Source organism: Alnus glutinosa, chromosome 3, assembly GCF_958979055.1.
Source record: "Alnus glutinosa chromosome 3, dhAlnGlut1.1, whole genome shotgun sequence".
Taxonomy (NCBI): Eukaryota; Viridiplantae; Streptophyta; class Magnoliopsida; order Fagales; family Betulaceae; genus Alnus; species Alnus glutinosa.
Window position 1 is genome coordinate 29,925,251 of NC_084888.1, and position 15,795 is coordinate 29,941,045.

At 34.7% G+C, this 15,795-nt stretch overlaps 2 protein-coding genes across 3 annotated transcripts; both read right to left on the bottom strand.

Annotated features, from left to right (window-relative positions):
* Positions 1-782: 782 nt before the first annotated feature.
* LOC133862938 (calcium-dependent lipid-binding protein) lies at positions 783-9,870 on the bottom strand. Of its 2 annotated transcripts, none has more exons than XM_062298865.1 (12): positions 9,553-9,870; positions 9,316-9,454; positions 8,711-8,812; positions 8,127-8,177; positions 6,916-7,036; positions 5,244-5,365; positions 5,013-5,111; positions 3,730-3,810; positions 3,547-3,632; positions 2,998-3,223; positions 1,599-1,763; positions 783-1,393 (listed from the first exon to the last, which is right to left on the bottom strand). In XM_062298865.1, the coding sequence occupies exons 2-12, from the start codon at positions 9,418-9,420 to the stop codon at positions 1,037-1,039; spliced, it is 1,515 nt and encodes a 504-aa protein (XP_062154849.1). In that variant the 5' UTR covers positions 9,421-9,454; positions 9,553-9,870; the 3' UTR covers positions 783-1,036. The 2 variants fall into 2 exon arrangements, with proteins under 2 accessions (XP_062154849.1, XP_062154848.1); XM_062298864.1 differs by having other exon boundaries at positions 9,316-9,424; positions 9,553-9,869.
* Positions 9,871-11,261: 1,391 nt separating this feature from the next.
* LOC133862944 (early nodulin-like protein 18) lies at positions 11,262-12,992 on the bottom strand. Its single transcript, XM_062298870.1, has 2 exons — positions 12,681-12,992; positions 11,262-12,011 (listed from the first exon to the last, which is right to left on the bottom strand). Exons 1-2 carry the CDS (start codon positions 12,874-12,876, stop codon positions 11,569-11,571), a joined length of 639 nt encoding a protein of 212 aa, XP_062154854.1. The 5' UTR covers positions 12,877-12,992; the 3' UTR covers positions 11,262-11,568.
* Between the last annotated feature and the right edge of the window lie 2,803 nt (positions 12,993-15,795).

Consider the following 15,795-nt stretch of genomic DNA (forward strand, 5'->3'; position numbering starts at 1 on the left):
GCAAAAATTGACTCCAAAGAGTAAATTTCGCCAATAAATGAACTTCTTAATTAATTTTTATACCACATGAAATAATTTGTAAATTAAGCCAACCAAATAACAAATTTTATTATTATTTGTAATGATACCCATCATTCCATGAGCCTCATTGACTATAAAAAGTTGAAATTGAATCCTAATTAAATTGTAGTACTAATAATATTAAAATCACTTTTCTTCTTATTAATTCTGATTGAACTTCCCACATTTGATCTACAAAATAAACTTTGAGGCCCTTTGTTATAAGAACGAATAATGCTATAAGTATGACTTTTATTCTCCTTCCATTAGATCCGTCATTTTTTAAATGACAATAATACCCTCACATCTCACAACAATTTTATTTTATTTTTCCTAAAGGCATAAAAGGGCAACACATTTTGCCATTCACTCTGCTTGACATTAAAACTAAATCATCATATCTAATTATAGAACCGGCGAATGGGTCTTTATTTTAATTTGGATTAAATTGAAAATGTCACAAGTAATTCAGGAATTGACCATAAATAAATTCTTTACAACAAAGAATCATTTGAGGCTAGAGAAACGATTATTGAACAATTTTTATACAACTCTTAACTTTTTTTTTTTTTTTTTCAAACTAACTATTGGATTTGTTTTCTCACACGTGGGTTCTAAATATCCAATAGTTTATCTAAAAAAAAAGTTGTTAGAATTGTACGAAAACTGTAAATGTATCATATTTCTTGAGGCGGGAATCAAAAGTCGACCAGTACACAGAATTGAATACAATTTTCAAATTTTATTAGGAATTCGTGTAAGCAAAGGTAGTACATAAACAGGACTGCAGGACAGCTGAAAACACAAGGATAACCAATATTTATGCCATCATTTTCCACTCGAGCATAGAGAACAGGATCGGAGAAGATACAATTGCAACAAGATAAGCGAAACAAGTGATCTCTATCCAGTCATTAAAGCATACAAACAAGGGAGAAAATGGGGTTTTTTTTTCAGCAGCAACTCTACAGGGAGACTACAGTGGCTTGGCACCACCATTTTCTTGAACACTATTTACTGGAGTCGAAGAGCCACTCTTCCTGTTGTGCCCCCCTGTAATGGTTCTGCCCATGAATTTTCCTGCTTTGCTCAGTCCACTGCCAACAGCTCCAAGACCACTCCCAACAATCCCGACTCCGGCCCCAACCCCGGCACCAAGACCAGTACCCACCATTCCAACACCAGATCCAACCAGTGATACTGCTCCATCAAGTGCATCCATTGTACTCCCTATAACTCCATCTTGTTTCAATTTCTTTCTTTGTTCTAGGATACTCTTTTCTTGTTCTAGAGCAATCAACTGCTCTTCCTTGTTAAATTCATGATAAAAGACCTGAAAGTCATACAGAACAATACCCTTAATAAAAATAACTGAAAAAAACGAATAGACCCCTCAATGCTATGCCAACAATTAAATGAATAATATCATTGAATACCAGGTCTCCCCTAACATACAGAAGAGGACAAACATTAATAGAAATTTAACACAATATGTGCCACAGAGATTAAAATAATAATTTCTAATTAGAAATGTCTACCTTAATTGTAAGTGTCCCCCTATCCTTCTTATCTTTAATTTTCAGCATGTCAAATGATGGTAGCAGTCTTAAATTAAACTCTTTTTCGGTTTCAGCTTCCAGCTGAATCAAAGGCAGCTTTACTACTCCCAATCTCTTGTCTTGCGCAATGTCCTTATCAAAAACCTGTTAGAAGAGTTCATGAACATTACTTCTAGTAACAGATGCATAAGATTTACAGAGTAAAGGCAGGGAACAATTTGGATCAGATAATAGGAGAAAAGCTTTGTTTGAATAGAAAAAGAAAAAAGAAAAGAAGATAAAAGAGTAAATGACTTGACCATCTTTTTTTGATAAGTGAAAAATGACTTGAACATCACACGAAAATAACTAAAATTTCATATGTTTGGATCTGTGACAATTCAGCTTAGGCACATCTAAAACTGTACATATAGATAGTAAGGGATAAACCATGTTTACTTCTAAATATACTGTGACTCTGCATGCATGTGTGTGTGTGTAAAAAAAAACACTTCCATCAGATATGACCAGAACATACATCCATGAGCTCAAAGATCCTACTTCATAGTGTATTCAATTTGCATGTCATTATGAGATATCCGCAATCTATTCAGAAGCTCAAAAATTCAAATTTTCAACCCACCTTGTTCTGTTTATTTCTGCCACAGTATCCACCATCATTCCTACTATCCATCAGCTCCCAGACACAGTTTTTTTTTTTTTTTTTTTTTTTAGGGCGGGGGGAGGGGAAATAGTTAACTTCATTACGGATTAAATCCCATATCTCTACATCTAAAATGAAGAAAAATATTATTAGCCTACAGGACAATTGTTTATGTTTGGAACAAGCCATATTGAATTATATGATATACGGCTTCATTGAAACTTTGTAATTTACATGTTTCTTCATTACAAAATATTACTACTTTTTCTAACAATATTTACAAGGTTAAAATCTTTTTTTGATAAGTGGCCTTAATTTTAATATGTGGGTATCTTTTATTTTCTTCTATAAAGATTGTACATATCATTGTTTGGCATATATTTTGAAGGCTATGACTTAATTTGCTTGGTTATTGTCTGTAAATATCCTTACATCAATAAGGGCAAAATAAAAACATTTATGGTATCTTCTGAAGAGAATGAGGGACGGTATTTATTTTCCTAGAGGTGACTTGTGAATATCACTCAATTACCAAGGGGTATAGAAGAAATACAGAAAATTTGTACTCTTTCCCACAACTTAATTTGGAATAAAATCAAACACTAAATAAGCTAACACTTAAGGCACTATAAATATGAATCCTAGAAATTGTAGATTCTTGCAGAAGCAACTATTCAGAGATCTGGCAGAAGAGCATAGCAGCAGTGAAAAAAAGGGGTGTTAGTGGATTAAAACCTCAAGTACAAGAGACTGTGTCTCCTTGTCTTCTGCAATCAACTCGAATGCTTGATCCCAAACAGGATTGAGGTTGTTTTCAACAACCTTAGTTTTGACCTTGAATAGTGGCCGAATATGCAGAACAACATAAGGATCAGATTTTCCAATCATTTCCATGTTCTTCAAATCACTTGCTTTCACAATCGTCAAGGTAAGCTTTCCCTGCGGTTTAAGCTCTAACTCACTGCATAAGAGACAAAGAAAAACATCGCACAACTTGAAAAAAGAGATACTTGATAATTAATCTCTCTCTCTCTCTCTTCTTGATAAGAAGGTTTCAAATAGCTATGGTGCAATGTTGTATATTTGCTGCAATTTGATATACCAAAAAATAGATCTATAAGGGCAGGAACTAAAAAATAAATAAAAACATTCATAAGTGCAGAAGGTACCCTAAGAGTCTCAGGGTGGGCTTGGGACTTATGCTTATGAGTCTCATCCGCTGCTCTTTTCCTCCTCAAATTATCTTAGAAAAAAAAAAAACAACAGAAGGAGACTCATAATTACCTTGTATCAACAGGTACACCACCAATTGGAACAACAAGCCTATGGGGCCACTGGAGCATATCTGTGACAATTGAGTCCACGGTATCCTGCAAAAGATAGTGTAAACAGCATAATGAGTTTAGCAACAATACAAAATCAATCAGGAGAAATGAAATATAAGATAGATACAAAAAGGAAACTTACATCAATCATATCGGAAAGTCCAGGGATGGCTGTTAAGCTTCCACCAACAGCCTTCAGAGTATAATCGATTCTAGGCTTTGGCTGATTAAATGTAAATGAGAATTAGTGAATTCCAAAATATCTGTAACTGATTAAAAAAGCATCTCACTATGTCATTAGATGTCATCTCACTCCAATTCCCAAACCATAAGATATAGTAATTTGATGCTTAATCAATTAAGGAAAAAAGGTGTGGAAGAAAAAAAACTAGATGCTAAGTTATGCGCTTCAATAAGTTTTATTAAATCAGTACCCATGGCATACTTAGAAAGGTTGAATGAAAACAAACATATAAAACTGTGTCCTAATTTTCCATTACTATTTTGAGAAGAACACCACATAGTTATCACCCCTCACATCAATGAGTGCAGTTAATCCATAAACCCAATATAAATAGTTGTATTGTGTTGACAAAAGAACGGTCAAAACCTAGAACTGCAGTTCAAAGTTACTCACCCAAAAAACCACAAAATGACGCACTGACAAAAAAGTGGGCAAATTAAACCAATCAACAGTTATGCTTAAATGCCTTCACTTGGATTGAATAGGTTGTAAATATTGATATTTTAACCAAAAAAAAAAGTTTCCTATGCAAGACTAGTTGGATTTTCCAACAGGTTAAGAGATGCCAAAGCTATTCTAAGTCTAAAGGGACACTTGATTATTTGTCCAGAATGAATACTAGTTTATCACCCTCATAAACAAGGTCTCAAATATGGCGACTCCCTGCAAACTGAAAATGAGTTCATAACTTCTTGTCCATAAGCATGCGCTTTTTGCTAGGGTCGACTTAAAGTTCAAAAAAAATTGCTTTGGCATAATTGTGGGAAAAGAAAAGAAACCAGTGATAATGCGTACATATAAATATACGTATTTCTTCATAGCATCATCATAAAAAAAATAGTGACCACTATCTCTATTTCCAATTTCTATTCATCAAACTTAAGTCACTCTTACATAATAAAGCTATTTATATTGTCCCTTTGGTAACATCATAATCTGCATACTACAGAAACATTTACTATTCTTAATATGGAAATTATCTTGTATTCTACAAAATACATTAGCAATAGTTCCTGTCAGATAAAAGTATCGATACCTGTATCAGGTTCAACACTTGTATCATTTGACCAACATATCACGCACTAACCCAATTTTGGTGTAAAGCACTTAATCAATAAGTGGAGAACAATTTAACATAAACTTATATATTTGCAAGCAGTTTAAAAATCTTCACCAAGTACCTCGGAAAGTAGGGCAACAACAACAGCAGAAATACAAGGTATCTCTTCAGCGAGTTGGAAGATAACCCGAACAACAGTGAAAACTTGAAGATCCTTCAACTGTGGCAGATGATACAATAATAGTACTTAGTTCAATAGTCTTGTACCATAACTTGATTTGCTAAGGAAGAGAAGTTAACATAAACAATATTCAATATAGGTGATATTGTTCCAAGTTGTTGATGCATCAACCTGAATAGGTATAGAAGCAACAAGTGCAGCTTCAACACCTAAAATGATGCTTGGATCACCACCCCATCGGAGATCAATATCCATTGTGATTTGGCCTTTCTTAAGACTTTGAACACGAATACCTGCATCAAGTTATGTCATTATGCAGACACACTGTGTAAACAAAATGTATAATTATTGACTGAGAACAGTGAGCGAAGGATTGAATTTTCATGGTGATATGGACTATAAAAGTTTAACAATTAAGAGAGAACAGTAAATATAGAGGAAAAAAGTAGCAACTTGATAACAATTAGAAAATGAAATTTACTAATTAACACCGATTTAGAAGTTAAGAAAAAAAAAAAAGCCACTTAGATCATAAGAAAGAAAAACAAGCACAACATGATGAGTATATAAGTTGCAAGTGTATCTTAAAGAACAATATATTTCAAGGACTATAGATCCTCGAGGCATACTTTTCTACAGTGATATCAAAATGTACCTTACAAGATGCAGCATTCTTGGCAAAATAATAGCTTTTTCCCACTTTTCAAAAGATAAAAAGGCCCACTTAATTCTGCTTGATAGAACTTGTCCCATATTCACTTATTAAGAAGAAGAAGAAGGAAGAAGTTGTCCCATTTAATAAAAAAAAGAAAAGAAAAGAAAAGAAAAAAGCATTTTTTCATGCCAACATTTTTATCTTCCTTGTTATGGCATTACCCAGAAAATAATATATCAGACCATAACTCCCCTTCAAAGCATACTTCTTAAAAAATGATTGCAATGCTTCTAACAATTCGATTAACTAGATGAACTATAATAATGAAAAATTCAAGATTACGAAAATCATTCTTTTTTATTATGGGAAACTACACTTATCAATCATTCATTTAAACTACCTTGCAATTTGCAATATCCCCCCCTAAACTTCCAATTTTTGCAATGTCCCCCCCCACCCCCCCCAAATTATGATTTTCTTTAAATCATAACGGATGGGGTCATGTGCATTTCACGTTACCTAAAATGACAAAAATACCTTGCTCAAAATAAAAAATTCAGGCCCAAAAAAAAAAGCGAAAAAAATTAATATCCCACAGCCCATGGGCCCCAACTTTCTTCTTCTTTTTTTTTTTTAAAAAAAATAAAAAATAAAAATCTAAGGGGATAATTATATTTTTACAAATTTCATGGGGGCATAATGGGCATTTTACGTCACATGTAGGTCACGTGATGCAATTGACGCCTAAGTTAACCTTTTAACGGTGGGGAGACATTGCAAATTGAGTCGTAGATCTTTTTATCAAACTTGCTACGTAGATGGTTGTCACTTCAGGTGTTAAGAGTAATTTCCCGTAATTTCTTTTTTCTCCACCAAATAGTTTAAGCCTAGATAAGAATGTGTGTCTTGATCCTTTCTTTTCTCCATATCGGGGCTAAGTTCAACAATCAAACTGACCAAACAAGTTTTAAGCAAATTGGAAACAAAATGGAAGAAAAGAGATGGACAACAAGCAGGTGGTGAGCAAAAGACAAACAGAAAGCGGATTTTCTACATTGAATTAGTGAAATGACAAATACCTACCAAAAAGATTGATTAGTTAATAAGAAGATATTTTCATTCAACTGAGAGAGAGAGAGAGAGAGAGAGAGAGAGAGAGACATTTAAAGACTAATCAATGATTCACACCTTCAATTTTGGGTGCCACGTTACCAAGAGACAATTTGCTGAACTTCAATGAAGTAATTCCAGGTGGTCGGTATTCTTCTAGAAGTGGTTCAACAGATTCTTTAATCACCATTTCTGCTGCCTGACAATAACACATCCAACAACTTTGAGTTAAATATTTCAGAAATAAATTGGGTATATGGCTCCAGGACAATTGCTTAATTTTCTTCTTTCTGTATTCCTTCCAGTCCACAATATCCCCTCCTCCCCCTTCATACAGACTCCTCTGTGAATCGGTTGTATTGATCTCTATGACAAACACTCACACTCACACATGCATATATATTTCAGAACTAATGCCTAATATAAATAACATTTAGGATAACCGAACTTGGTTCTGGGGTCTATAACTGATATTTTCTCATGTGTGCAGTAATAAATGGAAATGGCCTTGCACATGAATAAACGAGTACAATGGACAAGTACATACTACAATTTAGGTCTATAACTGATATTTTCTCATATGTGTGCAGTAATAAATGCAAATAGCCTTACACATGAGAAAAGACTACAATGGAAAAGTACATACTACAACCACTATAAAGAAAAATTCCTTCAAATTCAATAAACTGTCAGAGAAAATCTATCTTGCATAGTGAGAACACATAAAAAAATTGCAAAAGGCTCACATAAGTTCTATATTCTTTTATCTTATATCACCCCCTAATAGTTTTCTAGTTACAAAAATTATTTCTTTCGTCGTCCATTGATGGTCCAATGGCTCCAAAGGAAACACCATGAGAGGTGACCTTTTATTAAGACCTTCAACTTTTGTCTACAAGATTTGTATTTCCTTTTCACTTTTACATCTAATTTTTTTTAAAATTTGCTCTTCTACAAGCATCTTCAAATTTTGTGAATATCATAAAAAAACATTTCCCAAAAATATTCCTATAAGGTCCCATTTAATCCAAAGGATATGCTTCCACCAAGCTTAACAAAAATTTAAGACTTATTATCATAACTAGAATGAGAAAATTCATCATGTATCATAATTCACTTTGGCAAAACATAACCTTTTCAACTGAAATTAATTCCTACCAAGAGAAGTTTCAGCTAAGACAAATGGAGGACTCCAATTGCAGCAATGGTGCCAAACTTAAATGACCACAATTTAGTATACAACAATTTGCATTTTATCTGACAAAGAGAGTAAGTTTAAAAAGACTTACATCTGCAATAAATGGCCACAGTTTGCTTAGTTGCTTGTTCAGCCATTTCACCTGAAAATGTCAACCAAAGTATGCCATAAAGTAAACCAATACTACATAAATATATGCTTAACATCAAGCCAGAAAAAAATAAATTCAAAAAAGCCACACTTTCATGGAACATTGCCTAGCCAGGTTAGCTTCAAACCTCACAGCTGCAATATCAGATGTGGAAGAGCTTAACTCAGCTGCTACAGGTTTCGTAAAGCAAAAAAAAAAAACTTGTTCAATGATCAAATGAACCTCTGGGTCATGCTCAATTTTTTATAGTAGTAGGATTTAAGTTGAGTTTTCAAAAACATAAAATTGTAGAACCGATCATGTTTCTGAAATTATAAAAACATAATTAAAACACATGCCAATAAAAAGCAAAATCAAACGATCTCATGTGCCCTTTCTGTTCATCCAAAAAAAAAAAAAACTTCATAATTTACAAAACTGAGGCATCTTCTGCACATAACATTTGGGAAAATTTGTTTAAAACTTTATCACATAATCAAATAATGTAATGATAAGAAAAAATAAAATGAAAAAAAAGAACCAACCTGTTCAAAGACAGGGAAAGATATCCATTCTGGAAAATTTTCACCACAGATTTTCCTCAAATCATCCCGATTAAGGGATCCAAGGAGTTTTATGTCAACAGCCTACAAAAGAAACGAATCATACTGAATATTATTAAACCAAGTAAAAGTAATCCATCCAAGAGGTTAAAGCAAATCTATGAAATTTCAGCGCAGGTAAAGCTGTTGAAAGAATCAGCAAGCAACAAGGACCAGGCCTTTTTGGGGGCTAGGCTCAATATGAAGTCAACAAAAGAATTGCCCTCTTGTGCGTATTTTCTATGCAAGTACACCCAAAATGCTATGGTCCAAATGAGTAGTAAAACGCACCTCAAGCCAAAAGTATCGAGGATTCCCATATTTCGTTCTAATTCAAGCATCACAAAATAATCATTTCAAGCTAAATTTTGCAATGTAAGCCTCAAATCCCTAACCCATCCAACCCATCAGTCACTGCAATCTCCCAAAATTAAAATTAAAGAAAAGAAAACCGAAACCAACAATTCGAGAAAATGAATGGAATTATTGGCCAAAAACTTTGACCAAAACCAAGCATTGGATACTCCGAATTCTGGTAATTGGCATACCTTAGCAATTCGCTTGGTGCTTCGGTACTGCATCATGTGCTTCCATCCGGCCATCAATGCAATCCCCAACACCATCCCCAAGAAAAGCCCCGAAATCAGCCCCATTTTGCTTTTCCAGATTCCAACAACAAACAATTTCCTTATAAACAATTAAATTCACCAAAAATCGCAAAACCCCAAAGGAAAACGAAGAAACACACAAATTACTAAACACCCAAGAGAGAGAGAGAGACTTACAGAGTAATCGACGAAAGAAAGCGAGTGGATCAGGCAGAGAGAGAAATAAATGAATATGGAACCCCTGTATTAATTGTGAGACAGGTTTGACTCTCTGGCTCTCTAGCTAATTGCTTGTCTCTTAGTGTGTCGTCTCTCTCTCTCTCTCTCTCTATAAAGTGTCGGTTTCTTTTTTGTTTCTGGCTCTAAACGTCGCAAGTCTCCGATAAACGAAACGAAAGGGAAGCATTGAAGACTGGTAGGCCACGGGAAGAGAGACTTTTTGGATTTACGAAACTGAAGAATTTGCCGGTTACCGCTTTCCGTGTGTTGGAAATATCTAAGCCAAGTGTAACGGGCAAAAAGATAAGAAGCTGTAACTATTTTTGGTTTGTCTCATTCCTAATTGTCCAAGTCTCTTGATTTGCTAACATGCAATTAAAACAAATATAAATTAGTTGATTTTTTATCACCCTTTTTTGGCAGGTACAAGTAAATTAATTATGGCTAATTAATTGCCATTTTTGGTAATACGACATGAAGGATACTTAACTGGTATTTAATTACTTAATTTCAAGCGCAAACATTTTGAGAAATGATTTTGTTACGTCTCTTTTATATCTATCATGCATTATTTTTTTTTTTTTTTTTCCTAAATCAACCATTAGATTTTAAAGATCCACAAGAACTCACGTGTGGATCTTACATATATAAGAATTGATTTATAAAAAAGATGTACAAAAGATATACATGTAACGTGTCTTCGTGATTTGTAACACGTTTACAATTAACATTTGATGTTACACTTTCATAAAAAGGCCTTTTATTTTTCATTCTTACTATCAGGTCGTGATATTTGATCAATGAAAAATTCAAATTTTTCGTTAAAAAAAAAATTGTAATACATTTGCTTCCATTTTATTTTATTTTTTTAATCCAAACCACCATCTCATTCCTGGTCCAAATCTCTTGATTTGATAACATTTTATTAAAATAAATAAATAAATAACTTTATTTTTACCCTTATATCTAACCGATGAAACAAATTTTTTTTTTTTTTCGGCAGGTACAAGTAAATTAAATATGGCTGATTAATTGCCATATTTATGGTATTAATTCCTTGTAGCCCTATTATAAATGTATTTATTTACTTATTTAATTGCAAGCATAACACTCTCATAGAGAGGAAAAAGTTATAAGTGTAACACCATCTCATTTAAACCAAAATCTAAGTACAAGCTGTAAAGATTTGTAACACGTCTGTAATTAATATTTGATGTTACACTTCCACCAAAAGGCCTTTTAAATTCCATTCTTACGTTCTCAAGGTGTAACTTTTTTTTAAGGTATATTTTTTAAGTTGCACAAGATTTTGCTTGAAAATGTGCATTTGGCATGTGAAATCATGGGGCTAATCACACTCCTAACTTCCATTCTTGCTTTAATTTTTAAAAAAAATAATAAAAAATAAACCTTCCATTTTTGCTATATGCTCAAAAGTCAAAAGCAACTTGGCTTGAACTCAAGGCAATTCTAGGAGTAGATTCCAAGCATCGCTACCAATTTATCTATCATTTTTGTTAACAAGAGAATTCAAGTGATTCAACGGAATTGAAGAACTCCGAACGGCTTGCAGAATCTCCGCCCCTGGTTGGGGTGGTGCGGCCACCCCAACCAGCAACACAGAGAAAATTGCACAAGAAAAATGTGAATGCTGCGTAGAAAATGAGTCACCAGAAATTAATATATATATTAAAGGCTACGACGGTACCAAATTTCCAATAAGAAAAAAGATATCTGTGAATATCATGTGTTTGTTTGGTCAACGGATTAACGACAAACAAGAAATACACGTCTAATCAACCCCTCCCCATATAATCCAAGAACAAGGAATAATATATGTAATCCGTCCAGAACATGCTCATCCCTGGAAATGTTCACCTTACGCCCACACCCAAACACGTCCCGTGTACTGAAATTACCAAAGTAAACATACAATAACAAGCAAAATCCCATCGATCTAACTAACGGTGCCAACTAGAATATTAAAATAGAAAACGGCAATAGATGAAGGAGAACAGAGAAGACGCCGCGCACGTTAGCGGCGGCCCTGAAGCCACCGTTCCCCTGAGATGGAGTGACGGTGATAGGCGGAGGCGGAGCGGAGCCGGGTCCAGGAGGCTCGATGTAGGGCGGCGGCGGCGGCTGGTTGAGGCTGGGCGGCAAGCCGAGGCCATGCTGAACCCGGATCTCGAAGGCCATGCCACGCTGGCACTGGATACTGTCGTCGGCGTCGGAGAAGTAGTAGTTGGTGCCCTCGACGATCAACGGAACTGCTACTGTCAACGCCTTCTCGAACTGCTGGTCGCCCCCGTAGTACTGGAACGTGTCGTCGTCCTGAGAGTCGTCCATGGAGCAGCTCAGGTAGGTGGTGTCGTTGGAGGTCTGGATCACCGTCATGTTCGAACTCGTATTGAAAACTACACAAAATTCAAAGTTTAAAAAAAAAGAAAAAGGAACAAAGAGAGTTGAGAAATTTAATGGTTTTAGATAATGTAGATTGGTAGGAAAGAAAAGAATCTTGCTGGAGCTGGTGGGGGCAAAGTAATTTTTACGAGTTTGCCAGGAATAAAATAGGAAAATTGTTTCTAAAGTAGTTGTTTGGGTGCTCAGAAAGTGAAACGAAAGAAAGCTCATTAGATCATTTCGAAAATTTCGATTTTTCAAGAAAATGAAGTGATGCGACATTCGGTTGGTCATGCTTCTAAGTAATTGATCCAATCCTACTATTCAAGTATATATTAATCAAATCGGGATTCGGAACGACATCGTCTTGTCGCTGAGAAATAATTGAATCATTGAATGAAAATGATTTCTTAGAGAGCCTCTTCTATACGGCAATGAGTTATCATCATTTGATTCATTTCCAACCTAATAAAAGAACCCAAAAAAGAAATGAAAAAAAAGAAAAAAAATCAACATCTAGATGCGATACATCTATATATCTCAATGGACCTCAGTTTTACGGTGATTCTTAATCACTTTCCTCCATTTTTCTCATAATCAGAGACAGACTCGATCTAAATTGGGCGCCTCATTCTCAAATCGAAAGAGAAAAAGAAAGCGTGTGAGCTAAGTAGTGAGCTTACTGAGAAAGTCTCCGAGATTGAAGGTCTGGTTAACGGCCCAGTTGGAGTAATTGGTGGCGGAAGTGTTGGCGGCGGTATCGAAGAACCACCCGGCGGCGTCGCCCACTGTATGGTTGGTGTAAGCGGTGGAAGGAGGAGCGGCGGCGATCAGGAGCGCAATGATGGCCGTCAGATTCGCCATTGTCGCCGTCGCCATGGCCGTTGGGTTGTCTTCGTACCCGGTCCTCGATCTGATGACTTTTGGTTTGATTTCAAAAGAGGGGGTTTCTTAAATAACTTGATTCTGGTTGTTGCCTGGGTTTTTAATTGGTTTTAGTAATAGCATAAAAATAACAACGAATAATAACGATTAGATGAACGTGTCAACGTGATATATTGATTTCATTAAGAAGTTTTTATTTGAACAATTTTGTTTGGAAAAAATATAAAAAAGCTCAGTGATGGGCTTAACTAACGATCAATTTTAAAATGGTCTCTTGAATTTTTAAAGGCGCTAATATAACTTATAAAATTGTGCCAAAAATGTTACTTTTGTCGAAATATTCTTATAATATTTTTATTCTCTTAAAAAAAATTAAAAACTTAATAAATTAAAATTTTGAATTAAAAAAAAAAAAAAAAAAAAAAAACCAAGAAGAAAATGGCAGCCACCCCTTTTCTTCTTCTTCTTTTTTTTTTTTAATTAAAAAAATTAAATTTTTTAATTTCTTTAACTTTTTAGTTTTATATATTTCCATTAAGGTGTTATGTTAGCATCAATAAAATGACAACACGTATCACTGTTAATACACACACATCTTAATGAAATCTGTCAAGTGTTTTGATGGAATTTGATTGCAATGAGTGATTCAGTTCTATAAATGTATATTTTTAATATTTTGATAACTTCTTTTTAATAAAAGTGACACATGCCATCATTTTATTGGTATTGATGTTGACACTAACAGAATCCATCAAGTATTTTGACGGCCACCCCCATACTCCCATTGGCCAGGGGTGTGGCCAAAGGATTTTAGGGGTGGCCTCCGGCCCTAGGGGAGGCCACGGCCACCCCCACCAGCAACTACCCCTTGTATTTTTTTTTTTTTATATTTTCTTTTTTAAAAAAAAACAAATATTTTTTATTTTATTTTTTTATATTTTTATTAGATTTTATATTTTTTTATTGTAATTGACACGTGTCGACTTTTTATTGGGTGTGACGTGGCTAACTAACGGAATCTGTTAACTTTTGGATGGAAAATATGTTCAGGGATTGATTTGTAATTATTGTTTACCACGAGAACCTCCTATGAATTTTTTGAACCATATGAAGTGAAAAATAATTATGGCCAACTCCATAGACCAACGATGCAATTATCCCATATAATAAAATGTCTTATATTTATTCTTCAGCCAGCCATAACCAAAAATAGGGGTGGTGTGCAGTGTGCTTCCTAGTCGAGGAGCACGTGGGTTGTGGGCTCCAAAGCGCGATGGTATTTTTCTTTGAAAAATACTTATTGCATAACAACCATATACAATAATTACACAACTCTATTCATATGGGGTGAGACGGTCCCACTCTATGTGAGTGAGACTTACTACATGGGTCCCACTTCATGTGAGTAGAGTTTTGTAATTGTTGTGTACGATTGTTATACAAGAATTACATCTCTTTCTTTTCTTCAGTTTCTTGAGATATACAAAAATATAGTCGTTTTTGTTTAAGTCTATGTGGGGCTAAATATTAAGTCGTTCCTGCTGAATGATTTGGTAACAATTGAGGATTAACCCATTTTTTTTGTAATGACACAAGAAAAAAATGTAAGTCACATATGTACCGGCAACAGATAGTAGTGAAAAATTAATCTTTTTGTCTACTTGCATTAGCAGACCGTTTGCCACATGTTAAAACAAAGGCCAAGTGGTCCAATCCTATTTCGCCACATGTATCATCTCCACATAATCATGTTACATTATCAAACACCACCAAATCACTCCATCTAGTCCTTAGCTACAAAAACAAAAACAAAAAATTGTAGCATCACCAAATCGAGGGTTTTGAACAATTCCTTCATGGCTTAGTGTAATATCCCGAAAACAAATACATATATAAATATATTTATTTTAAACAATAATGGTAATTTACAAATCAAAAACTCTTATTTTAATTCAGGTTGAAAAAAGGTTTCCAATAAGGTGTTATAATCCAATAATTAAAAACCCTAAAAAATAATTTAGCAAAACATTTGTTTTAAAAGCAAAATCATGATCTGCAAATGTTCGACTTTCCTCTCGAACGATCGAGGTTTTTTCACAAACGTTCGACTTTCCTTTTGAACTAACAGACTTTCTTCCCGAACGTTCGACTTTTCTCTCGAACGCTCGACCTTTCCTGTCAAATGATCAATGACAATCTATATGAAAAATCTTAAGAGTTTTAACTTCTTGTGCGACCTTGTGTCCTATTTAAGCACGTAAGATAAACCTTACGTCCTATTTTCATCATATTTCGCACAACATAACCTATAGAGAGCGAGTGTAAGTTATTGACAGAGAAAGTGACTCTTGAGAGACTTCCTTTTCAAGAGAATGTAACCCTTAAGCCCAATGTCGTTCTTATATTTATATTAACCTTTTATCTTATCCAATTTTTTTCTTATTATTTTTTACGGTTTAACGAGCATCATGTATTTTTAAAGCATTTGGGCTTACCATATTAGGGATTTATGTTTAATCATGCATGGGTACGGCATATGTCCGATTGGATGTGTTTATAACTCGTTATTATTGTTTGTGAGACCTTTTAGGATTATTAAGAGTTGTGGTTAAGCTAGGTAGTAGGTTTTTGGGATAATTACACTTAACCCCCCTGATTTATCCACGGTGTGGCGATTTACCCCCCAATGTACAAAAATTGGTACATGACCCCCCCGAACTTGCCAACGTGTGACGAAATGGACCTTCTGTCCAGTCGCCCGTTCGTTTGGATGGCAAGTCGGTCACGTGCAAGTCACGTGACCGTTTAAGACAAAAACCCTCCCCAAAATACCCCCGCCTCATCCAGTGCATGCTTGCCTTAGACTTAGACAATTCGTGCGTGAGGTCCCCACTTCCACTTTTGAAAAAGCAC

Bases quoted from the DNA above. Each gene is read 5' to 3' on its own strand.
- LOC133862938 (XM_062298865.1), bottom strand. From the start codon at position 9,420: ATGGGGCTGATTTCGGGGCTTTTCTTGGGGATGGTGTTGGGGATTGCA. The intron at 8,178-8,710 runs GTTGGTTCTTTT...TGACATTTTCAG, and splicing joins CTTTCCCTGTCTTTGAACAG to GTGAAATGGCTGAACAAGCA. The intron at 3,811-5,012 runs GTACTTGGTGAA...ACATTTAATCAG, and splicing joins TTGTTGCCCTACTTTCCGAG to CCAAAGCCTAGAATCGATTA.
- LOC133862944 (XM_062298870.1), bottom strand. From the start codon at position 12,876: ATGGCGACGGCGACAATGGCGAATCTGACGGCCATCATTGCGCTCCTG. The intron at 12,012-12,680 runs GTAAGCTCACTA...AATTTTGTGTAG, and splicing joins CAATCTCGGAGACTTTCTCA to TTTTCAATACGAGTTCGAAC.